Genomic DNA, 26,300 nt, shown 5'->3' with positions numbered 1-26,300 from the left:
CTCTGCTATTAAATTTATTTATTTACTTGCACTTTGTGCCAGCCCTCGGGGACGGCTTTGCTGCATCGTCAACATGGCCGTGAAGTCAGAAAACAAAATTTCAACTGTCAGTCAGCCTGAGTCTGAGTCTCAGCCCCAGCCCCCAGCCCCAGCCCCTTGCACTCTCATACTCTTAAGCTCTCTTGGCTTTTGTTGCTACTGAATTTTGCAACAAAGCAGAGCCGCCTGGACCGGCTGCCTGAGCCCATTTGAAATTAATGAACTGTGATTCACAGTGCCCGCCACTGCTGTAGCCGAAGCTGCTGCTGCTGCTGCCAGTGCCAGTGCCAGAGCATATTTTTTAATTTCAACTAAAATGCAATTCAGAATGATGAACGAGCCACGAATGCAGAGATGTGCTCTCTCTCTCTCTTCTAGGCCAGGCTAGGCAGTCAACGTTGCCATTTTTAATTGTTTTGGGACAGAGCCAACCAAAAAGCAAACAAAAAGTCATTTTTTAAATTCATGTACGTACATATGCAAATGTTTGTGTTGTGTTTGAAAAATGATTAAGTTGCAAGGCGAAAAAAAATGAATTAATGATTATTTTGTGTTATTGGAATTTTAAGTGTTGCAAATGGAATGCATTAATTTACAAGAATTTGATCAGCAGGTCATTTAATGAGACGCATTAACAAATACAAATAAGAATAATAAACACATTTTAATTAACATTTAAAATGCGTATTAAGCAAAAAGCTTTTAAGCGGCCACAACATAACAATAATAACAAAGTTGACAGCTACAGCAACAACAACAATAATAATAAAATGCAAAAATATATTACAAGCATATCGAATATATAATACTCTAACTGGCTAAGCTAAATAAATAATAAATTGATTAGAAGCTGCAAATTGTTAGCTTACAAAAATGTAGTGTTATATGAATCATGGCGCTTGAACAAAAGTAAGCAATAAATTAATTACAAATTTTGCTGACATACCTTTAGTCAGAGTATTTTGTGCATATAACAAGTCATCATATAAGCCAAGTCCACTTGGAAAGCCTCGTTCATTAACAAGCGCGTCAAACTGATAAGTGTTGGGCTCAAAGCGTTGTGGGCATGGCGGGCAGGCGGGGACAGACAGACAGACAACAAACAGGTCACAATGCTAATTGATTGCAGCGTCAAGAGAGACGACAACGTGAGCTATAAAATTATTGAAGCCACCGCCACCAGGAGACACGCATTTCTCGACTCCCGATAAGCAAATTGCGCTCTCTAAAATGCGCCCAAAAGACGCTCGAGGCATGAGTCATGGACTCAGACGACGACCTACCTAGCCAGCAATCCATATATCCATATAACATTGTAGGTAAGCAGCACAGTGAACTCGTGAACCCAAAACGGATGTGCAGCGCGTCTAAGCCAAGTGTTGTTGAGTGGGCAAGAGTTGAGTCGGAAATTGAGTAATTAAGGCACTTTGAGATTAAACTAAACACGTGCCCAACCAAGTATTTGCCACAGAGGTGTCCGTTTTAATATGAATTTCGAACCGAGCATTTTGAATGTTAATTTGTTTCAATTTGTTGGAAACACGTTTATTTGGAAACGAAACTTTTTACGATTTTTTTATGAGCATTTAATGTTATAATTTACTTTCAAAATATTTAAGCTTTTGTTTAGATACTTTACTGCTTTACTTTGCCTAAAAGGCTTAAACTGGCGCGCGAGCTTTGAGATCTGAATTTTTACGAGCGTAGCTGATTTAATTATTTTTATGTGGCCAAAAGGCCGTTAACATTTGAAAATGAAGCTGTTTAAGCAAATAATTGAACCAACAATAATAATGCCAAAAAAGAAATCAAAATAACGCTAATACGCTCAAGACAATAAAAGTCCCCCCCACACTTTAAGTATTAAACATAAATTCTTCAGCTAATCGCACGCGTGCACAGTGTGCCAAGCAACGAAAATTGCTTGTAATCAGACGAAAATTGCCTACAAATGAACTGCTTAACGGTGTGACGCCCATTTGTAACCCCCAAACCCCTGCGAAAAAGCCAAAACAAAGACCTCATTCCGAACAGCAACCCCAATGTGATCCACTTAACTCGACTCAAACGCTGCGCCCAAATTTGCGTTTGTGGCCAAGCAAAAACAGCAGCAAAGACAAGTAGAGAGTGCTGACAATGAAATACTCTGTAATAATTTTAAATTTAAATAGTTTATTTAATAGTATAAGTGTATAGTAAGCAGTTCTTGCAAATTTCATTAAATTATGATTTGATCTTACGACTTGGCTAACTTTTGACTTACTTATAATATTTTCATCATATATCCAATAGCTTTTAGTTACGTTTAGCTACTTATATACTCTTTTGTATATGCTCTGCCGAGGGTATTATAACAATAACAGTCTGATATTGCGCGCAGGTATATTTAATTTATCAAACGAACCAAAATGGCGCGTTTAGTTTTTGGCTCCAGCAGAGACAATGAAGGGAGCAAATGCGTGGCAAAGCCAAAAGAAAATATATATATGTATATAACAACAACAAAATCAGTTACTTATTAAAAATGCCCATATAGCATGCAATATGCATGTTTATAGGCGGAGAAATGTGCGTATATGTTCCTAAGTGTGGCTGCATAAAAATCAGTGATTCCTGAGCAAAGTGTAAGTAAAGTAGAGTGGGTGCGAAATTAATTAAGAAATATGCCAAGGTATTGGGTTTAGCATGAGACTAAGGTAAAGCCGCAGATAATGCCATACAAAGATATGTTTCCTGATAACTTACATATATATTTCAATTGGATTAACTTGAAGGGCTTAAACGCTGAAGTGTAAATAATTAAATTGTGTATGCGAAAAATCCAAGACATTTGTTATAGATATAGATTTTTTAAGACTAATATTATTTTAGGTAATTTTTTTTATTTTGTATTTATTTTAATTAACTTAGAATTAATTCTTTACAATTGTGTAGCAAGAGCAACTGAGGCCTTCAGGCATTTTGCATTAATATTTTAAGGTTAATATTAGTTTAAAGAATTTAATAGCAAATAATCATGAAGCGCTATCCTTAATTTAATGCTACCTCTTCCTAAATTATATACTGGCTACTCTGTTGATATTTTTATAGAATAAGTTTGTTATAATAAAGAAAACAGACTAATAGATTAATATTAAAAAAAAAAAAGTTTTTAAAAAATATCTCTATCCTAAATTATATGTTGATTCCCATATAGAATAAGTTTTAACAAAGTGTATGATAAATTTAATTTAATTTTGAAAACTATAGAAACTCAAAAATTTGTTTAAGTTGTTAATATATTGGAAACCATTCTGCATTAAATGCTTAACTAACTCCATATAACTTTTAATCTATGTTGATATGCTTAACTAACTTTAGTTAACTTTTAATCTATGTTGGCATATACTTTTTATAGACTTTATTATTTTTAACAAAATTTATATAAAATAATTTTAGCTTTTGATTATTCTCTTAGCCATTTGGCTAAATCAGTGCACATAGCTTGGCATTTGCTTTGACCTTAAAGCTCACTTGTTGAGCTGTGCTGAGCGCACAGACAGACACACACAAAGCAATGTCGATTAAATAATTAATGCATTAATTTATCGCTTAGTAAATTGTGTGGTAAATTCACAAAGAACTGCCACGCATAGCCCGAAGACAGAAAGTAGCAGAAGCAACTGGAAGCAACTTGGGCAAGTGTGAACAGGCGCAAGGCATATCGAAAACCAATCACGATGGCCAAAGCCAAATCCAAAGCGAGCGAGCTTAGCTTAGCTGGGCGTGTGTTGAGGGAAATCACTTAAATGATTTCCAACACACACGTGGAGTAGAGTGGAGTGGAGTGGAGTGGAGTGTGGAGTGCCAACCCCAAGTCGCTGGCCTGAGGCGCTGTGTGGCGGCTGTGGGCTGTGTCTCTGTCGATTTGCGGGCAGGGCATTCACATAAAGGTAAAACTGTCACCAATAATAGCGTTGCCCGGACCGCACATAAAAATCGCGCAACGACATATACAGCGAGACTGCCAATAATCAGTATTGGCAATTGAAGTGACATTCCGCTACCCAGCAGCCACCACATGGACCAACTCTGGTCCAGGCCACCATTTGTATATGAGACAAATAAAAATGCATATCCAATGAAGCTGCCACTGAAGAGCATCGTAGTGGAAGTGGTAGCGAAGCGAAGTGGAGTGGGGTAAGGCACTTGCGCAAAAAGTTTGTTGCTGCTGCTGAATATTCCATGAAGTTGCCAATAAAGTCAAGTGGCAAGTCCTGAAAACGGAAATGGCTAAAGAAAGCTAAGCTTGTTGTTGTTGTTGCAGCGCTGTTGTTGCATACTAATTTAGTCTCCTGCCACTGTGCGCCGCTCCACTCTCTACCGAAGACGCCAAGACAGTTGTGCATTGTGGTGGGCATCTTGCCATCATTTTGTATTCATACCAAGCACCAATTTTGTTGTGTTGCTCTCATTGTTGCTGCTGTTGTTGTTGTTGCTGCAGTTATTGTTGCTGCCGCCTGCTATTAACTGAAATAAAAGTAAAAATGCAATAAAAATGTTGCCTGCCGTTGCTCGCTTTGCATTAAAATTGCATTGCAATTGCCCAAGTCGAGACCAATATTGTTGCTGTTGCTGTTTTATTAAGGCAACTGTTGCTGCATGTTGTTGTTGTTGTTGCCACACAAATGAAATCCAATTAGCTGGCTACAAGGCCTACCAACAACATCGACGAACGCCGACGATGCGTCGTGACTTTGTTCTCTGGCTCAGCATAGAGTCCTGTGTGCTCACATATGGCAAATACACGCAGAGAAAAGGTCTAGTAACATATATAAAGCGACATATCTTAAAAAATATTGAAAAAAAAATTGGCAAAGCAAAACTAAATGCTTCTCATGCTCTGTATATTAAAAAAAGTATATTGAAATTTAAAAATACACAACGTAGATTAACAAATATTTCTGCATTATTAAATGAGCGATTAAAATAATATAAATAAATTCTGAAACAGCAAACAATTCATTGCCGCATATTTTCGATTCCTTTTTTTAGCTACACTTTTTCGCTCAGTGCATTTGTGTGTTGGTCACGCGTCGCATTGAAATATGCAGTAATTGCTCGTTGTTTCATTGTTTTGGCCATGATTTGCCATGACTTGGTACAAATAGCATTGCGCTTAAGTGCAAAATTGAATTTTTGTGATTAATTTTTTGGCCTGGAGCAGCAGCAGCAGCAGCGGGTCCAGAGTAACAGGAAAAGCCAAATCTGTGCGGCACATGCCAACACTAGATACATGGATAGATACATAGCCAAGGCCGCTAGGCTCGCCAATAAAACTGTCAATTAACCTTTAAGTGAACCTAAGAAGATGCCAGCCAGCCAGCCCGCCAAGTCAAGATGCCGAACAAAATAATTTTGCATTTGCATAGACCGAGAACGAGAGTCGTCTTATCTGTGACAAGTTAGAATGCCAGCCAAGATACGCGGATAAGCGCTAATAGAGATCTCAGAGGAGCTGTCAATGGAGCTGCGAGCATAGACAGGCGTTGGTTGGCATTAGGAAATGGCAATGGAAAGTGGACCACAGGGCAAATAGACGCTGACCCCCCCACTAGCCGACGCAAAAACTGACAAAACGCTGCTATTTCCAATTGTGCTATTAATCTGCCACAAAGAGCGAGAGACTGAGAGAACGAAAGAGAGAGAGAGAAGTAACGCTTGGCTAAGCCGAAAATAGCAACAATCAAAATGAAAATACATTCGCTTCAAGCTACGTAATGTGAAAACCCCAAAAGCAAAGCGTTTTCCATTTAAAATGTCGTCGCAAATGCAAAAACTCAATGCAGCACTCCCCCCACCTCGTCGCTCTCAGCTCGACAAGCTAGCGCTGCTGGCAGCAGCCAATGGCAAGTCGGCAGCGTTACGCCCACAGCTCGAAACCAGTTTCTGCACTGAGCAGCGCATGTGCCAAGCCCAGCTTTGTGCGAGCGAGACAGAGCGCGCGAGTGAGAGCGAATGCGAGATGGCTACGCCAATGGGGCGGGCCAACCAGCGTGAGCGTTAGCAAGAGCGTGGGGGTGGGGGTGGGCCACACACTCAGTCTCAGTGTTTATATTATGGTAGGTTAGGTTCAAACAAGGTGGCAAACTGGCTCGTTAGCATTAACCAAATAGGAAGGAAGCAGCGCTGCCGGCGTCGTTAAACAGGTCTGACTTGTTTCAGCGGGGGGTGTGCAGCTCACTCTCTCTCTCGCGCGCTCGCGCTCGCTCTCTTGCTCACGCTAACAAGCTCTGCCGCCGCAGCAGCAGTTAGCAACGCCAGCAGCAGCAGCAGCAGCAGCAGCAGCCTCAGCGTCCGACGGCAATATTTTGGGCCTGCATTTATGAAAAGCGTTTGCGTTCGCCAGCACGTGCCGCCTCAGAGCTCCGGAACAGACAGACAAATCGCCGTCGAGTCGCGCAGCAACAAAAGCATTAACAGTGTGTGTGTGTGTGTGTGCAAAGCGTGTGTGTGTAATTAATTAATAACAAATATAATATATATCGCAACACGCTAGAACAAGTGAAAGTGCAAGTGCATTGAGTTTTGGTATTTGGTATTTAAATTGGCGCCACTTATAGCCAGCAACAGCATGTCCAGCCACGAGGAGGATGAACATGAGCATGAGCATGATGCTGAGGAGCCAGAGATACATGTGGATGTCGACTCGGATTCACGCATGAGCTGCGGCAGCGGCAGCGATGTGGATATGGATGGCGGCAGCTGCTACGATGAGTCCGAAACGCCATTGAGGTGAGATTTAGGCCTTACAACAAATTGGATTAGGCGTTTATATTGCTTTTTATATTGCATTTGAATATCTCAAAAAGGTGCGTCTTGTTTCCGTTGCCAAGCAATTTGCCTTGGCGTGAACAAAGCTCTTAAACGCTAATGAATGAGCTAAGCCAAACTTCCTGCATTTACATAAAGTCTGGGAACTGAGAACTGAGATTTGGAGCCACACGCTTATCAAGCGACGCATTAGTTGGGCGCCAAGCGTCCCAAACAAGTTGCCAAGTGAAAGAGAAAATAAGTAAACATGCAAATAGTAAATCATTTGCATTTAGCTATTTTATTTAAACAAATCTGCGTAAATACTTTTGTAGCCCCACATGCGTGACTTGTGCTGATTTAAAGTCGCAACTTTGTTGCCATTTGCATAATTACTCAATTTGCCACAGTTCAAGTCCAAGCATTACGCATACGCCGCGTATGTCTGACGCGTACTTGTTGACGCTTTTATCTGCAGGCGCGTGGGCAGTCCACATGCATTCATAATTTTATCAGGCAACATTTTTAGCCTTAATGAGGCAACAGCAACAGCTTGCAACATTTGTTAACTTTTGCTTATTTTTGTTTGCAGCGAATCGCTGCAGTCGGAACAGACACGCTCCTCGTCCAGTGAGAATCTGCCCTTTAGCATATCCAGACTGCTGTCCAAGCCGTTTGAGGCAAATAACAACAACAACAGCAGTCAGATTAATAATGCCAGCGGCAGCGGCAACGACAAGGATCAGCTTACAGTTGAGGATCAGGATTTGGCTGCCTATAAGCTGGCCACCAGTATTGCCAACTCCACATATGGCAGCGCAGCAGCGCTCTACTCATATCCGCATCTGTATCCATCAGCAGCAGTCGCCGCCGCGGGGCATGTGCTGCGTGTGCCGCCCCAGCGCACTCCGCTCACTTGGGCGCTGCCTCCGCTGCATCATGCAGCGTTGGCGCATCAGGCGGTCAAGGATCGGTTAGCAGGTGAGTGCCAAGCACAACAAGCACAGTAGCCAACAAGCTACTGTACACACGCTGTGGCATGCCACATGTAGCACCAGTAGCAGCAGCAGCAGCAGCCGCATCTGCATTTTGGGGGGGCAGCGCGCTAATAAGCGCGATCAGAGAAGTCTTTTAAGCCAACATGCCTGTCGGCATGTCATTCGTACACACACACACACACACACGTACACGTACACGTACACACACGCATACACTTGCAACTTGCTGCTGGCATCAGCTTGAACCCTAAAGTATAAAAACATGTTTGCCTTCAAATGCGCAATCGCAGCTTAAGTTAAAAACTTAACGCTGAGCCACCGCCCAGAAGTAAAGCTCACTCTACTACGCGCATTTGCATACGTCACATATACATACGTAAGTGCATGTGTGTGTGTGTGTGCTTGCATCCTTGCTGGCCTGGCCTGAGTTTTGTTAATTTGTTTACATTATGAGCTTCAGTTGTAGCTACAAGCGCTGGAAGCGCGACTCGCTTAAATAATGAGACCGCGTTGATTTTATTACGTTCAAGCGCTTACGTTATTTTAGTTTTTTTTTTTTTATTTTATCGACTGGCGGCACGGCAGGGCGGCTGCTCCGCTGCATATAATTCTTCATATTTGTGTTTGGCAGCAGTTTTGGCCATGCAGAAAAGCAGCTTAGGCTATGGCTTTGGCCCAATCTTGATACCGGTCCAACTGATACTAAAGCTTTGCTTTTATGGCCAACATCCGCTGCCGCCGTCGTCGCTCATCAGTCGCTGCTTTAGTTATTTTAATGAGCTGGTTTTACATGACTTTTTAATTTCGCGCTGTGCTCTCCAGAGAGCTTTGCTGGCTTTTGGCAGCACCGAAAAGGAATTAATTACACATTGGGCGGTCGCCGGACTCACTCGCACATTTATTTATTTATCAACAGCAATGCATACCACACTTCAATGTGAGAGAGAGCCAACTGACATGGTCAGCTTTTAATTAGCCTAGTAGCAGCAGCAGTCAAACCCAGTCGCCTGGTCAGGCCACACTTAAGCCGCTCAAGCGCCTGTTCAGGTTTCGTTTTGTCAACATCTTCGTCGCCGTCGTCGTCGTCGTCGTCAGTGTCTTGTTGTGTTTATTGTGTCGCTTGGCTCGCTGATAAGCTGGCGCCTTGGCTTTTTTCATTAACAAGACAAACAAGCGGGCAACGGGCAACGGGCAACGGTGCGACGACCCTTCGATCGAGTCTCCATATGATTAATAACCCATTGCATGTTAATTGGTATGCTCTGCTGACAGCTGGCGCAGTGGATGCCAATTACGTTTAGTTTGCTTTTATGCAATTGCCTAATAACTATTTGTGTTGGGCAAAGGGCAACATATTGCGCATACGCTACGTGCAACGCACTCGCTTCAGGCTACAGCTACAGCTTGTGGCGCTACGCAGACCGCCATCAATAATGCATGCTAAAAGCTTTTAGCATTATTTTACGTATTTTTCGGGCGCACAGCCGACGCCGCCGCAACCCACAGACAGCTTGTAAGTATCTTTAAGATACGCCAAGGATTGAGGCGCAAACATCATAAATAAAACGCCTGGCGTCTCTTGCCTCTTGCCTCTGACTCTGGCGCCTGGCAAGCCATAAAATTATGCTTATGCGGGCTGAGTGTGCTAGCATCCTTGAAGGATATAAGCCAAATCGCTCGCCTGCTTATGTGGTGCGATAAATGGCTTTTTATTGAAATTGATATTGCCTGAAATATTCAAATACGCAAGTAAGCTTACGGACAAAAAAGGGTTACTGCCAAAAGTTGCAATAAACAACATGATTTGTCAGTTTAACACCCGCCATACCTTACCTACCGATTTTGACAGCTCTGCCAATGGATTAGCAATGCTTTAGGGGGAGTGGAGCGAGCTGTCAATAGAATTACAAACGACTTTAAACTTGAGTATTCCACCCTGCAGTTTACCAATGAGCAGCATTGAATTCACCAACATTAGGTAAATAACTAAAATAGAATAAAAGCCTGAAAGCAATTTTGTTAATACATTTCAAATTCATTTTAACTGCTACAGTAAGGCAATTGTTGATATTGTTGGTAATTTCAACAATGAAATTCACCAACGCAATGTATTTTTGCATTAAGCTTAACAGGAAATGAGGAAATGTTTCTCTTCAGTACCGCTGGTTGACATTGATGATTTTGTTAATGATTTCACCAATTAGTAGCGTTCAATAATTTCACCAATCGAATATTGCAATAAAATAGCTTAAGTAATGCTATTGTTATTGTTTTGGAATAGTTTACAATGCAGATAAACTCACTAGTGAATATTTACAGCCTGTGATTTGCCCATTTTCATTTCACCAATGTTTTGTTTGGGCACTAACTGGTCACCAACGTTTTTAATGTTCACCAATTGATGCCAACTGTGTTAGCTTTTTGTCACAGCAAAAATTCAGCAACTTATTGCCTCGTGACCTAAGCCGGTTTGGCAACGAGAATTTCAACAACGACATCGTTTTAATATTTATTTTGTTGCTGACCAGTGCGCCAGGCCTAGAGGCTTATCGCACATAATAAACAACAACACGCATGGCAGAGGCCGCAGCTAAAGGCTGTCGGCCAGGAATTTTAAAAGGTTCAGCGCCAGTTGAGCCACCGTTCCAAGTCAGATTCCAGCCATTAGTCCGCAGTCCACTGGGTCACATAGAGGGACTTGAGTTGAGTTGAGTTGAGCAAGAGCGCGCGCGACTTTATGACTCAAGCGTAGTCGTCGTCGTCGTCGGCTTTAAATGAAATTGATGTCGCGTGTGTTTTTTGTCTATGCTAAAGACGCTGCTGAGTCTAGGCACTATGATAAAGGTTAAGGTGCTGTCGAGCAATTAGGCGCTGTGCGAGTCAGTGACTCGCCTAAGGGCTCGAGACCAGGCACTTCAATTGATTTCACAGCGGGCGGGCGAGCGCACAGGTAGCCGCAAGTGCATGCTCTAAGTAGTTGCATGAACCTGCACCGGAAGCAAATATCGGAAATTGCTTGTTATCTACACAAAATTTATTGTTTGCTAATTGCTTGCCCAGGACTCAACTAACTTTGTATGTTTTTTTTTGCTTTCAGCTGCGTTTCCCATTGCACGGCGCATTGGGCATCCGTATCAGAATCGCACGCCGCCCAAACGGAAAAAGCCGCGCACATCCTTCACACGCATCCAGGTGGCCGAGCTGGAGAAGCGCTTTCACAAACAAAAGTATCTCGCCTCGGCGGAGCGTGCGGCACTTGCACGCGGCCTCAAAATGACAGATGCGCAGGTGAAGACTTGGTTTCAAAATCGTCGCACCAAATGGCGGTAAGTTCTTGGCTATAACTAAAATAAAAAAAAATCAATAGCCCGCCCAGCTGGTTCGCATGTCAGGCACGCTCTTGTTGACAGCCCAACCCAGCTCTGCCCAAAGTTTAAACTAGAAAAAAAATCCTTTTGTCTAAAATAAATACATAAGAACGCGCAATATAAACTGTGGGGGTAAAAGGTTTATGCATTATGCAAAAGCACATTAAATGAAAAAGCGTCTCAGTTGCTTGGGCTGGGGGTTGCTGTTAGCAGCGCAAACAGTTTGGGGTTGCTGGCTCTATGAGGTGGTAGTTAGATTATGTGTCCAAAGTAAATAGCTGCTCCAGCCCACACTCCCATCAAAGTGGGGTATTAATAATGAGCCAAAGCAGTTTAGCTGTAGCTAGCTAATTATAGAGCACAAAATGGCGGCGCAGAGCAAAACAAAACGAACTTAACTAGACTGCTTCAAATTTTGTGCTCATAATAGAAAACAATAAGCGCTTTATATTTATAGAATACATAGCAAATTTTACAGCAAGCTCTAAGCATAGCAATAAATTAAATTAGCAAGCAAATTTAGCTGTAACAAAGAGGTATTAAAATCGAACTCAAGCAACTAGAACTAGAACTTGAAGTTGATTTGCTTAATTTTGAATTCTGTGGCAGCTTTCAAAGTGTCTTAATCTATGCATAACAAAACTATATTTGATTTTAAATGGAAATAGTTTTAGCATAAAATTATTGATTTAGCTTTTACTTAAATGAACGAACATAAATTTATAAGTAGTTCATACTGAAGCGAGGAAAAAGTGAATTCTGCTATTAATTAGCTTCATATAAAACATAAAAGAATAAGTATTTAAATTTTGATTATATAAAAGTTTTTGCTATTGGTTTATTAGAACTTGCAGTCACGCTTAGAATTCAACTTAGTCAACTGAACTGCTTAACTATGTAACAATTTCAAATCAGCTGTCTATAGTCGCTACTAAATAAATAAATAAACAAGTGCCTAGTTACACATGTATATTTATATTTATTATATTTTGTTTTTCTAAGCTGAGCTTTCACTTAGCGCGCAGAGCTCAGTTAATTGCCATATGGCTGGTTATCAAATTGATTTATATTGCCTTTGGTAGTTAAACTCAACGCGCAGTTGACATGCAAATGGCAATTTATTTATTTTTCAGAGAGCCCCAAGCCCAATAAACAATTATGTCGCATGTGTGTCTAATTTATTGAGGCATTGATGCGTTTACACTGCGTGTTTCTAATTGTTTTCATATTTATTATAAACATTAGTTTCCAGCATATGAATAAACAGATGCAATTATGATGCATATAACTAACTCGAGGGTAAGCCGCGCCAACTTTTTATACACAGGCACACTACTAATTGCCGCTAAGCAGGCTTACAAAGAGCGGCTCTCTCACAAAGAGAGTGAGAGCGCGTAGTTTCGCTTATCAGCCATTTTGGGGTCCGCTTATATTTAGCTCGTAAAAATTAATGATGTAAAACGCAATTTTGTTAACGGCAATGGCCACGGCTCGTTTGTGGCTAAGTGAAATGGCAACGGCATTATACAAGCGCCTTGATTACAACTCTATGTGTGTGTGTGTGTGTAATTGCCTTAATGCAAGCTGCACAACAGCGCGCTATATAATTTGAATAATTGGCTTTTGTCGAAGACGGCACAACATGGCGTATGAGCAATACGCTTTAAATGCGCTTGCAACAATTGAATTGCAAAGCAAACAAACAAAAAGACAAATTGCTGCTGCCTGCGCAAACTCACAGCAAACAAATGGCCACGTCTAACTTTTGTCTGTTCTTTGTTGTTGGTTTGTTTGTTTGCTTGGGGGCGCATAACTGACTGTTGGCATATGCATAATTTAATTAGCAGCCAGCGCATAAATCAACTTGCCATTAAACCCTTTTTAATTACACAGCAGCCGTGCATCAAATTTTGCGTGCTAGCAAAATTCTTAAACTAGCCAACGAAATTAATTGCTTGGCATATGCAAAAGTTTTGCTGCCGCTGAAAGCAGCTAATTAAAAATTTACACACACACTCGCAAACAAAGCACAAGTGACAAATGAAAGTGTGTGTAAAAGTTTGTGGGTATACAAAACTTTAGCCACAAAAGTCTGGAAATCAATTTGCCTGAGAGCAAAGTTTGCTGAGCAAAAATCAAATGAAATTAATTACAGCTGCTTGAGCCATTTGTAAATTAACTTTGAAGCTGTTGTGTGGCACGTGTCCTGTGCCCGAAATCTTTAGCTACTCCCCAAGGAGTCGCTCACACTCAGTCTGCGTCTCAGTCTTGTGCCCAGGCTACAGTCCAGCGCAATTAATGGCCTAGCTAAATTGTTATGTCTTGAAAGATAATTACCAGAGGTCCTTTTTACATTAAGCTCAAGTTGTAAGTGGCGGGGGCTGTTGCTTTTTTTTTTTGGGGGCACTTTTGTCGTAAATTTGTTGACATCGTTTGCGGGCTGTGTGTGAAATGATTTTAATTACCTGAGCAGCAAAAGTGCGAGCAGCTGCCGGCAGTGCGACAATTGACTTGGCCATTAAATTTTAGCCCCGCTTTAATAAACATTTTAGCCTAATGCTTGGGCCATTATTTAGAGTTAGATAAAGCCTTTCAGCGTCAGACAAACATTTGTTAACATTTTGTAAACCGTTTGCCGCCTCGTGACGCAAGATAAATTACAGTCGTGCCTCTTGTCACAGTCGCCAAAGAGCAACCCAAATTAAACTCACAGACAGACACACACACGCATGCACATTTGTTAGCTTGTTTTTGGAGTTTTTAATCAATTTTCGTTGAATTTTTTATGCGGTAGCTGTAAACGGCAGTGAGTGAAAAACAGCAAGAGAAAAAGTAAAAGTTAATTTAACGCCTGCACATAATAATAATTCATTTGAATTGAATTGAGCTGTAGCAGTTATAACAACAACAACAACAACAACAAGTTGGCTTTGCATTTATGCCAAGTTATTGCTAACATAATTACACACACACATGTATTGTATGTGTGTGTTTTTAGCTAATGCATTTTTAATAAGCGACTAGACAAGCTATGATATTGTAGTTTGAACGATGACATTGCTGATGAAAGCCATAATGATAGCATATTTAACTAAGCTGCTGTAAGTCTCTAACTATAATGGCTGTGTGTGTGTGTGTGTGTGAATAATTACAAGCCAAAACTTTAGCCATAAGAACTTCATTAGCTCATGAAATATTCAATATGGCGTTAAATCCACCCTCGCGCCCTTTGCTTGTGTCGTTTTTGAGGGAGTTGCGCGTATTTAGTCTTGGGGGTGGCACCACAATTAGAGCAGAGAGCAAATGCTGCGCAAACTCACAATAAGTGGGGGGTTGAGTGCTTGCTGGCTGGCTGCAGTTGCAACACACACACGTTGCACAGCTACTGCATAATTTAGCAGCAATTGAGGCACACACACAAATTGCCAGCAGCGGTTTTGGGGGCATGCAACATTGCAAATCCCGCTTAAGCGCGCCGCTGTGTAGCACAAACATTTAAAATGTAATTTTACGCCAGTGAACTGGAAATTAATTTTCCAATAATTTTGGCCAATCAGCATATTTGATTTGATTAGTTTTAAATGGTCTTAATAGGCCGCCCACATAATGAGACTTGATGAGCGCCCAGCGCTTAGCGATTGCAGCTAATTGCTTTTCAATAATGAATATGCTCATTAGACGATGCCAGCGCGCAGATAGCGCCAACTATAAGCATAATGACTAATCCTAGAACTCTCTTCTTCTTTTTCTTGTTGCAGACGGCAAACCGCAGAGGAACGCGAGGCTGAGCGCCAAGCGGCCAATCGACTGATGCTCTCACTGCAGGCGGAGGCCATAAGCAAAGGATTCGCGCCGCCAGCAGCGCCGCTGAGCTCGCAGGGCGGCATGAATGTCAATGGCGCACCACTGGCCGCTCTGCATGGTCTGCAGCCCTGGGCGGAGGCACCACATGCTGCGGGCTGCTAATCCAACGCCCAATGCGCGTACTTAAGATTTATTTGTGATAAAGTTTCGCTTTGTAAATAGTTGAAGTTGAGCAACTGTGTCGCTTCGTATTGTAAATAGTTAGCTTTACTTTATAGTAGCTCCGATTTATGTTAACACACAAGTATTTGTCTCTTGTACTTAAGTTCATGTTTGTAGTCTTCTTAGTGCTAAGACCCCCGCCCAATCCAAATCCAAATCCAAATCCAAATCAGCATCTCAAATTGTCACACACACACATATAACTAAGGCATTAAATTTATATATAACAAAAACATATATGGCTTGTATTGTAACTGTAATAATAACGCTGTCTGTCTAGTTCTAAGTCCACAATGGCATTACTTAGTATTATAAAAAGCTATTTGCGCGTTTAGTACGCAATGAAAATAAACGCATAACAAATCAAAAAACAAAACTTAAGTTGCCTTAATATTTTATTCTATTCCAGAGCTAATGAGTTACATAGCCATATGGCCAGCAATTATCCTGGCGCTGCTTTTGGCCATTATAAATGTATTACGTGTTTTTTATGGCTCTAACGTTGCGTTTGTTGTTGAAAGCAAAAACAAACAGACGCCGCCTGTACAGGTAGCCCTATACTTAGCGGCAGGCCGCCAATTCAACAAATTTCTCTAAAGTGTTGCCCGCTGTCACATTAGCGTTCCCTGAATTTCTTACTCCTACAAGTGGCCAACAACGCTTTGGTGGTCGTTAGTGCGGAAGTAAACGATTTTCGGCGCCCACAATGTTGTAGACACGCACAGTGGAGTCGATAGCCAACTTAACTGTTGCAAATATAACTTGATATCTTTGAGAGTTACTGAGTTAAAAGACAGTTTAATAATTTACATATAACGCTAATGCTAAAATGTTTTATTTAAAGCAGTTAAACTAACAAAAGTCGCAGCAGCTCTGAAACTTTTTTGTAAGCTGCAAGCTGCGCTTTTTAAACTTTTGGCAACTTCCTTTTCATAACCACTGTAGCCTGTGCTGTCGGCGATCAAATGCTCTTTATTGAAACTTCAACAAAGACACCTTTTTAATTTGGCAGTTGCCGTTAATGTTGTTGTTGCTTTTATGGAATGGGCGCTACCTGGAAATTCGCATAAATTGCGTTTAATTGGATCAATTTTTAGGGTTTCTTTCATTTCATTCATTGTGCTGACGCCAGCGGCATCGGCTGCATCATATGGCATCATATTTTGTTATTTTGTTGTGTAATGAGCTTATACCTGCGTATAGGCTACACACATTGCATGTAAGGATGTTCTCTCTAATTGGCTCTCAACTTAGTTTCAATTGGAAATACGCTTTGAGGTTTGATTGATTATAGAGCAAAGCTGCGGACAGGCGCTTGGCTTTGAGACTTGGGCTTGAGCCAAAGCCGCAGTAACAATCTATTTGTGTCCACTTAGTAGAATGACAGGCAGGCCAGTCCGTACGTACGTTGGACAATGGCGTACATCAGGCTGTGGCACACACAGGATGTAGTACAAAAGTTTGTTTGCCGAAAAATCAGCAAAAAGAAAACTCAAATTGAAACTGACCAAGAGGGTGGCTGGGCTCGTGTGTCCGTCCATCCGTCAAAGAGTATGCGAGTATGAAAAATACAAATGAACAGCTATGCGGTTGGTCAACAAGACAGCCAGTACAAGGCTCAAACAACGGGCCACATTGAGCAGTTGAGTGAAGGCGGCTGAAGCTGCTGCCATGTCAATTTGGATTATGCCAAGATTGAAAGGGATTTAAGCCTCAACGAGCAAGCCGCCCCCACACTCCCATTGCAATTGCAAAGCAGAGCAATTTTCAAATTAGTTTTTTCAGCTTTTAACCAAAAGCCAGACACACGGCAATTGTCATGTCAACAAATCTTTTGTGTTCAAAACTACTTTTTGTATATTCTCTCAACATTGACAAGAGTCGAGAATCAACAGCAGACGGCACACAACAGTGACAGCAAATAATTAGCGGCCATCAAGCAGACATTTGAATTAAATATGAGTCGGGCTCGCTTTATATTTTCTTTTGTGGCAGTTAAAACTGTTCAGCCAGCCAATGGACAGGTTGAGTCTCTAATTATGGCGCAAGCCTCTGCACATGTCAGTCATAAAAAAATGTCATAAAGGCAACCATTTTTAAGAGCGTATGTAAAAACAGTTGAGCAAAGTGCACATTGTGCTCGAATAAAGGATATGCTGTTCCTTTAGCTAAATAGTAGAGAAATGTGAGACTAATGATGACAAAAACTTTAATACAATTAATACTATTAAAGAAAATATATAGATTTCATATAGATATAGATTTCAATATAGAAACTATTGAGTGCTGACTAGTATATTATCCCAGCTATAACTCAGATCTAGGGTATTTGAACATTAAACAAACTTGCCCCACTAAATGAGCTCAAATATGATGAAAATAAACAACACATGCCTTTTTACACTCACAACAAAAAAGTCGGCCATTATACTACTATATCTGCTGTTGGTTTAGGGGTTTTCTAAACACAGTTTGATATCCGTTGCTAACAGCACTTCTAATGACCACACACACCACCATTAGTGCTGCAAATTAATCACTAGACTTGTCATTAGCTTCAGGTGCTTACTATACATACATACTATATATATATTTATTTTTTTGTGAGAAGCAAATGTTAATTATTCATGATGACATGTGCTTTGGTCGTTGACAATAAATGATTTAGGGAAAGGCGTAAAAAATGCAAAAGCGTTAAATAAACAAAAAGCTAAAGCTACAGTCAATGCACGCAAATTAGAATTATAATAAAAATAATTTAAAAATGTGTAATTCAATGAGCAAACTAACACATATACAACAAATTGTAACTGAAAATATTACATTTGTCATTTTATAATTCAATAATCGTAAAACAATTCAAGAACTTATGCTGTCAATTGGCTACTAAATATTGTATAAATAAATTTAACTGCTAGCGCACAATCTTAATTGACGTAAGTCTACTGTACTTGCTTTTTGTTTATAAACTTTTATGAGCTAGCGGTCAAATACAACCACGATTAAAGCGATAGCTTTATCTGGATTTTAGACTATTTACAGTTCTCATTATAAACTGACTTGAGCTATGAATAAATTGTGAAATTTCAATTATAGCTAAGTTTGCAAGCAACAAATAGAAAACGTTTTAATACGTACAGAAATTTCACACAGTGAATGCGAATGCGACATGAAAAATTAATCAAGTTGTTTTCAATTGAGTGCAAAATCACATCAGCAGCATAAAAAGTGTAAAGTGCCCCGTCTCCGTTACCGTAGCTATAACTCAATTTGAACAGCCCTGGTCAATGGCCGAGCATATATGAGGGTTGGTTTTCCAGCGTTTTTAACGTTCCCAACTACCTTGCCCAGCCACAAATGTCAACAGGCAGCAGCTTACTGCCCCCTCCTATATATATATATTGAGAGCTACGTATCGTTATTTTGGTATTTATGGCCAAACACTCACAGAAATTTACAACCAGCCAATAAAACGTCGTTGAAGACAGACTTTGACGAGAGCCGGACGTATAACATTTCAATTTCGAACTAAGAGCGCTTCATAAATTATTGAAAACGCTGGAAAATTTATGTTGAATTCCATTAGAGTTATGGCGTGAAAATTGCTTAAGCACTTTCAAATTGTTTCAAAACAAAATCAAAACCAATTGGAGCTGCAGTTAGTGGAGAGCGCATGGCCAGCTAATCAAGCTCAGTTTGCCGGAAATCTCAAATGTCTATTTAAGCTGTTGTGCTGTTGAAATATTAAAATAAAGCTGGCAAATTGTACAAGATTTCCACTTACAAAGCGAGACTTTCATTTCATTTGTTCTTGCTGCTTTCTTCTGCTTCTTCTTTAGCTACAGCTTGATTGCTTTCATTTTCCCCATTGTCCATTTCATGGCACGCAGCATTTGCATTTTTTATTTGCTACAACAATAACAGAGCAAGAACTTGACCTTTTTTTCCATTTTGGCCTGTAAGTGGCCTTCGGGGCAAATTTTGATTTTTGCGTAATTTTTCTTTGCTTCTCGCCCAGTCAAAATTCGTAGCTCAGCAATAAATAATGCAGAGCATACTCGGCAATTGCTTTAGCCTCAACCTCAATCACATCGACGCAGCTAAACGCATTTCCAGCCAACAAGGCAAATTGAAATAAAAAGAAACTCATTTGGATATATCCTGTGCTTCCCAAGCATTTTTCCCAAATGCATATTAAAATACGCACAACCCGCAGATTTCTGTGCACCGTTTGCTGGCCAAATAAATGGCAGGCTGTAAAAATAAACGACTAACGAATGGCAGGACAATAAAAAAAAAAAAAAAAGCAAGCAGCCAACTCCACAACTTACGACATTTGCGAAGCGAACGTGAAAACGGCCTTAATACACCAAAGCAAAGCAGCAGCAGCAGCAAAGATTGTGTGGGGTTGGGGCTGGAACACAGACATGTCATGTTCATGTTGACTAATGTTAAACGAGCGCAACTTGTCCTTGTTGATGTTGTTTATGAACCTGCGATCCCTTTTTCGCTCTCTCTATTCAAATCCCAGCGGCCTCAGACTCGAAGCGCGAAGCGAAAATTGAAGCGCGTGCCTACAAGTCAGACCTTCAAATTGATGGAAGTTGCAAAGCGGGCAGCGGGTGGGGTGGGGTGGTGTTGGGCGTGCCAGCCACCCCTTAGCTTGGTGTCAATTGTGTAATTGCCGAATGTTGTTTTCAAATATTTAATTGAAAGCATGCTTTGTAGTTGCCATTTACACATGCAGAGAGAGAGAGCGAAAGAGAGAGAGAGTGACTCGGCACTTCGTGGTTACACGCGTATCCTGTTACAAATCCTGTGACAATGTTGTTTTGCTTGCTGTTTAATATAATTGTTATCCGCTTTGCCAACAAACTCAAGAGGGTTGAGTTGAAGTTGTTTATTTGTTTGGCTGTTTATTGATAATCAGCAGCAGCAAGTGGAAATAGTTAACCAGCATAAGCTTTTAAAATAATAGCTACATATATTTAAATGTCGCTATCTGCATTAGATCAACTAATTTATTAAGCATTAGCAGCTAAAAAACAAGCACAAACGACAGCAGCAGACGCTGTAATTAATAAGTGCATGACTGCTGCTTTTATTAAATAAATATAATTATAATATAATTAAGTTGTTTATAAATTAAAGCAAAAATTCATTTTTAGAACTTTCAGTTAAATAGTTTATGCCTAAGCTCAACTAAACTAATAGACTTTCTATATACACAAACAGCGCTTAATAGTGTTTTAATATTGTTTAGTATTTATTTATATTAAAATTATTTCGCTCAGTACATGTTTAAGCCATGAAAGGCATAGAACTGTTTTTAATTTTGGCTTTGTTTTGCCAGTCATGCATTCTAGTAAGTGCCTGCTTTCAATTTGTTAACATATTTAATTAATTACTTTACATTTCTTTTAGATCAACGCGCTAATCAAGTTGCAATCACTAAAGTGTGCAAATATTATGCCAGACATGGGTGAAATCATCGAGTGCCGCATCAAAGCTTTTAATCGTACACGCAATATGCTCCATATTAATATAAAATTGTTAAACAGGTCAATAATGTAGGCAGCTAAGTCACTTTTTTAATGATCTAATAATTCTTTGTTGCAGTTGCAGCTTAAATTTCAGTTTGTAAAACGCGAACGTGGCGGCTGGCATCCATTGCTCTATGACATGACCTTTAATATATGTAGCTATTTTCTAAATCCTAGAAAATATGTTTTGCCCAACGTCATGTTTTTATACTACGTACAACAGTTCACCAATGTGAATCACAAATGTCCATATCTGGTAGCTTTAGTTAAGTTGTAGACTTAAACACTTGCTGATTGTGAATTTCTTTTAGGCCAATACAAATTTATATCTAAGGGATGCTTATATGGATGAAAACAATCTCATATCACGTTTTCCCATCGAGCATGGAGAGTATGGCCTACAGACAACGTTTTACGTTAACAAAATTCCGGCATTAAAAATAAACGGCTCTGTTATATATTCCAGATAATAGTGCAAAATAAAATCAAAACATTTTTATTTTAACTGCAACTTAAGTGTGGCAAAAAATAATTCCACACATATTTAAAAATTAAAACGTGCAAAGTCAAGCTCAAGCGACTGTCCTAGACTCTATAGATTGCGTTTCATATGTTTTGCCAACCAATAATCTATTTTTATATACACTGTGGCATCAGTCAACTAAATTTAAGACCCATTATGCCAACTTTTTGCATTTAAAGCAATTTTAATTTTTGTAATTATTGCAATATTTTTATTGCATATTAATAATATTTAAATGCAGTAATTTGGCTTAGTAGACACTCAAGCTATGAGAAGTCAGGAGCTGCTTTTAATTTTGTGCTTCATGTGTCGCTCATGGATTCAAGTACGTGCTCAGTTTAAATTTAGTATTACACTTAATATTTTGTACTTTAGACCAACGGTTTACTCAAGAATAAATCCATTAAGTGCACATTATTGGAGCCAAGCGTAGGCGAATTCACAGAGTGCCGTATTCAAGCGATCAATCGATCCCGCAATCTGGTCCATATCGATTTCAAATTACATAAGCAGGTTACTAAAGTAGGCAGCTTACCGATTTGCGTCTAATGTTCTATTTACACTCTTGCGTATTAGTTACAGATAAGACTTCAATTCGTAAGACGCGAACGTGGTGGCTGGCATCCATTTCTATACGACATAACTGTTGATATGTGTAAATTTTTTATGAATCCTAAAAAGTATCCCTTGCCCAATGCCATGTATAAGTTCTACCTGAAAGATTTTACAAACTTGAACCACAAATGTCCATATCTGGTATATAATTTGATCGAATGAATCAACTAAAATATATTTGAATTGTAAGTTTCTTTTAGGCCAATTCACATTTATATCTACGTGGATTTTATATGAGTGAAAATAGTCTCTTATCACGCTTTCCCGTCGATCATGGAGAGTATGGATTACAGACAACCTGGTACCCCAACAATGCTGAATCATTGCAAATAAATCATTCTATGATGTTTTCTTGATATACAAATAAAAGCTAAGATAATAAAGAAAATTTAAGGACTCCAGAGCAAAATAAATTAATTATTGCGCAATCATTAAACAAACCAAATCAAAACTTCCAAAGTTAAGCTTACCCCACTTGGTAAAACTCTGTATTTGTTAAGGATTAAAATTATAATTACCTTACAACTAACGAAAACTAAACTTTAAAGCTCTCTTTAATATAGGAAATGTAATATACTCACTTTAGCGTAACAGCGATTTAACATTGGTAATTACTCTAATAATTAATGTCGCGTATTTAAAAAATAAAAATAGTCAACATGCCTTAGTACAATATTTAGGAATGAGGCGCATAGAGCTGCTTTTTATTTTCGGCTTAATTTGTCAGTCATGGATCGCAGTATGTTCTTAAATTCAAATTGGCATTATAATTAATTTCTTTTTATAGACCAACAGCATGATCAAGCATAAGTCCTTAAGCTGTCAAATGCTCGTCTCAGGCATTGGTGAATTCAAAGATTGTCGCATTCAAGCGCTCAATCGTACACGCAACTTGTTGTTTTTGGAATTCAAATTACTTAAGCAGAAAAATAGTGTAAGCTACTAAAGTGTAATATATTTAATATATATAGAATTTTGTTCCTCAGTTGAAGCTGCGACTGCAGTTTGTAAAACGTGAACGTGGCGGCTGGCATCCATTTCTTTATGAATTGACTTATGACGGCTGCGAATTTTTCAAAAATCCTAGAAAGTATTACTTGGCTAATCTCATATATACACACTATGTAAAGCAGTTTACTAATGTCGATCACAAATATCCATATTTGGTAAGCAAATATGTCAAGTTAACTCGATTAAATTGTAAGTTTTCTTTAGGCTAATACAACTGTATATCTAAGGAATGGATATACGGATGAGCACAATCTCATATCACGCTTTCCCATAGAGCGTGGAGAGTATGGCCTACAGACCACCTGGTGTACCAACAGAATTTGTGGATTTTATATAAACGGTTCTATTGTATATTCATGATAAAAATATAAAGCTACCTGAATATTTTGTAATATCATATGCCAAATGCAGCGTCACTGCGTTTAAATTTTGATAATTAGTCTACTTATTAATGTCGCATGTTTTAAATATAAAAGTAGCCAATGTCGCTTAGTACAAGTTACAGCTATGAGGTGCATAGTGCTGCTTTTAATATTGTGTTTGATTTGTCAGTTATGTATACCAGTATGTGCCTATGTTAAACGTATTGTATCAGCTTAAATTTCTTTTTTTTATAGACTAAAAGCTTGATCAAGCATAAGTCGCTAAAGTGTGAAATGATCGTGTCTAGCATAGGCGAATTCACTGAGTGCCGTATTAAGGCGCTCAATCGAACCCGAAATCTGGCCTATGTGGAAGTCAAATTATATAGGCAGATAAACAATGTAGGTAGCTGTTTATAGTTAATATGTTTAGAATGTTGCATCTATACTTTAGATGCAGATAAGACTGCAGTTTGTAAAACGCGAACGTGGCGGCTGGCATCCATTTCTTTATGACATAACAATTGACGTATGCCAATATTTCAAAAATCCTAAGAAGTATATCATAGCCAATCTCATGTTTACACACTATGTAAAGCAGTTCACCAACGTTGACCACAAGTGTCCATATCTGGTAAGAAACTTAATTGAAACACACCAGTTAACTCAATTTAATTGTAAGTTTGCTTTAGGCTAATACAAATATCTATCTACGGGATGCATATACAGATGAAAATAATCTCATATCACGTTTTCCCATCGAGCATGGAGAGTATGGCCTACAGACTACTTGGTTTATTAACAAAATTTGCGGCGTGCAAATAAATGGTTCTATTCTATATTCTTAATAAAATATTATAAATAAATTCAATGCGAAATAATATTTTATTTTGTAATTAGTAAGCATTTTGTTGCGTATCAAGTGCTTTTAATTTAGAGCTGAACTCATCCGAAATGGCAATATTAATACCAATCAAGATACAATAAATGCGATTTTGAATTACAATTAAGTATAAAAAGTATATTAAATGTATCTAAAGTTAATTATTGCTTCAAGTGCTGTCTACAGTTTTGTATAGTTGTCAGTAGCAACTTCAGCGCTGGTCAACTCTGCTCATCCTTGGATCCCAACTGGTGTTAAAAGCTGCTTTCAATACAGTTTACGCAGCTCACACGGCACCTATATAGACGAGGAGCGTAATGGCTACACCACTCAAGTGGCACTCAACGGAGATGACAATGTCGATGCTGATGACACTGCCGATACCAATGGCGATGGCGCTGGCGCTGGCAGGATAACCAAGCGTAGCCTGGGAAAAAAACTGTGAAGCGAGCAGTCGTCGGGGCAATTCGAATTGCATTTTAATGCAATTACATTGGCAAACGGCGGGGTTACGGTAGAGCAACCACTACATTTGCCCATTTGACACCCCCGAAGGCCCACTTGACACTGACAATAAACAGCAGGACTTGCTGCTGCTGTGCATGCTGCTGCACTGTTGAAATATGTCCTGCGTCCTTAAAATCACTTGTATATTTGCCAGCAACAGTCAGTGCCAGCAGCACACCCACTCTCACTCCCAGTGCTTGCGCCTGCTATAGCAGATTAAAAGATATAAATTCATATTCCCCAAGCACCCGGACCGTATGCCTATGCGTGTGCGTAGTCCCGTGACTGCGACTGTGTGTCTATCCTTCTGCTCACCCTCCCCGAGGATCGATTAGCTTGTTAGGAATTCAATTCGAAAACGCAGCGCTTTTTTTCGTTTTTGCATTTTCCCGTGACTTTGTCATATATCTTTTTTATGAAGGGATGAATTGCTTGAATGATGAGCTGGCGTTATGTTCTGGCAGCACGTTTGATTTGATAGCAGGCCAACGCTCGTCGTCTCGACTAAACATTTACGATCTAACAGGTGCAGTCAGTCAACTATTGCTGCAACCACTCAAAGTAATTAACTGCAAGATGCTGCGAGACGCTCATCAACCTCGCCCTTGTGTCCTGTATTTCCTCCCAGTAGTAGCATATTAAACGGTTGCTGTGTTTCATCAGCCGGCATGGAAACGTGCCTACAACGTTTTCGCATCAAAACGCACAACGTTTGTCATAAATGCGCAATGATTTCAGCCAATCGTAGTCTAATTTGATTACGGGTCTTGTTTTATGAATATTGAATGAACTCTTGGCATAAAATATACGCACATTCATCTACTTATTGCCCCCTTAAGTAACTAGACGTTTCGAATTTATTGTAATAATAGTATCTTATTGATTTTCAACCCGTTTTGATTTGATGCTTCGCATAATCGTCAACTTTTATATTCACATAATAGAGCTCAGTGCTTGCCTTGCCCTGTTTTTTGATTGATTGTTAGTACATGCCAACTAATAATTTATTATCATTTAAAAGAAAACTGACTAGAAGCTGCATAGCAAAAATGATTTATTAAAGTAGCTGCTATAAATGCATAAATATAAAAAGAAGTATGTATTCTTACATATATACATTATTCAAATGAATAGACAGTACAATAAGCGCCTTGCGTTTGCAAAAATAAAACTTCGCCATGAAATATTTACATTTAAATTTGAGGACTGTTTTGCGCCAATAATCGATTTTGCTATCGTAATCGAGCAAAGGCACACAAGTCGTGCTGAAAACAACACACAATGGTTGCTGAATTGGCTAAAGCCTTTTAACGTTTTCTGTCTTGGCTAACTTTTAACATTAACAGCGCTAAGAGATATAAACATTGCTGAATTCACAACATGCAATTGAGCCGTTACGTTTACTGGAATGCTTAAAGTTGAAAGTATAGTTAACTTATAAAAAGTAATGTACAAGACTAAGAGTTGTTCATGGTTATTATTTATTATTTTATTAATCTTTTCATGCAAATCATTCGTAACAGCTAAATGCTTGCCTTAAAATAAAATAAAAATAAACATAAATACTTTAATCGAAAATGCACTCAATATTTATTAAATATTTTTTTTAAATTTTTGTAGCAATTTTTGCTAA

General features: G+C 39.3%; 1 protein-coding gene across 1 annotated transcript; it reads left to right on the top strand.

Annotated features, from left to right (window-relative positions):
- The first annotated feature begins 6,429 nt into the window (after nt 1-6,429).
- Nucleotides 6,430-15,565, top strand: LOC108602451 (T-cell leukemia homeobox protein 3). Its single transcript, XM_017990574.1, has 4 exons — nt 6,430-6,813; nt 7,424-7,812; nt 10,927-11,155; nt 14,956-15,565. The coding sequence occupies exons 1-4, from the start codon at nt 6,653-6,655 to the stop codon at nt 15,161-15,163; spliced, it is 987 nt and encodes a 328-aa protein (XP_017846063.1). The 5' UTR covers nt 6,430-6,652; the 3' UTR covers nt 15,164-15,565.
- The last annotated feature ends 10,735 nt before the right edge of the window (nt 15,566-26,300 follow it).

This window comes from Drosophila busckii, chromosome 3R (genome assembly GCF_011750605.1).
Source record: "Drosophila busckii strain San Diego stock center, stock number 13000-0081.31 chromosome 3R, ASM1175060v1, whole genome shotgun sequence".
Taxonomy (NCBI): Eukaryota; Metazoa; Arthropoda; class Insecta; order Diptera; family Drosophilidae; genus Drosophila; species Drosophila busckii.
Note: the sequence above shows the minus strand (reverse complement) of the source record. Positions and strands in the feature narration are given on the sequence as shown.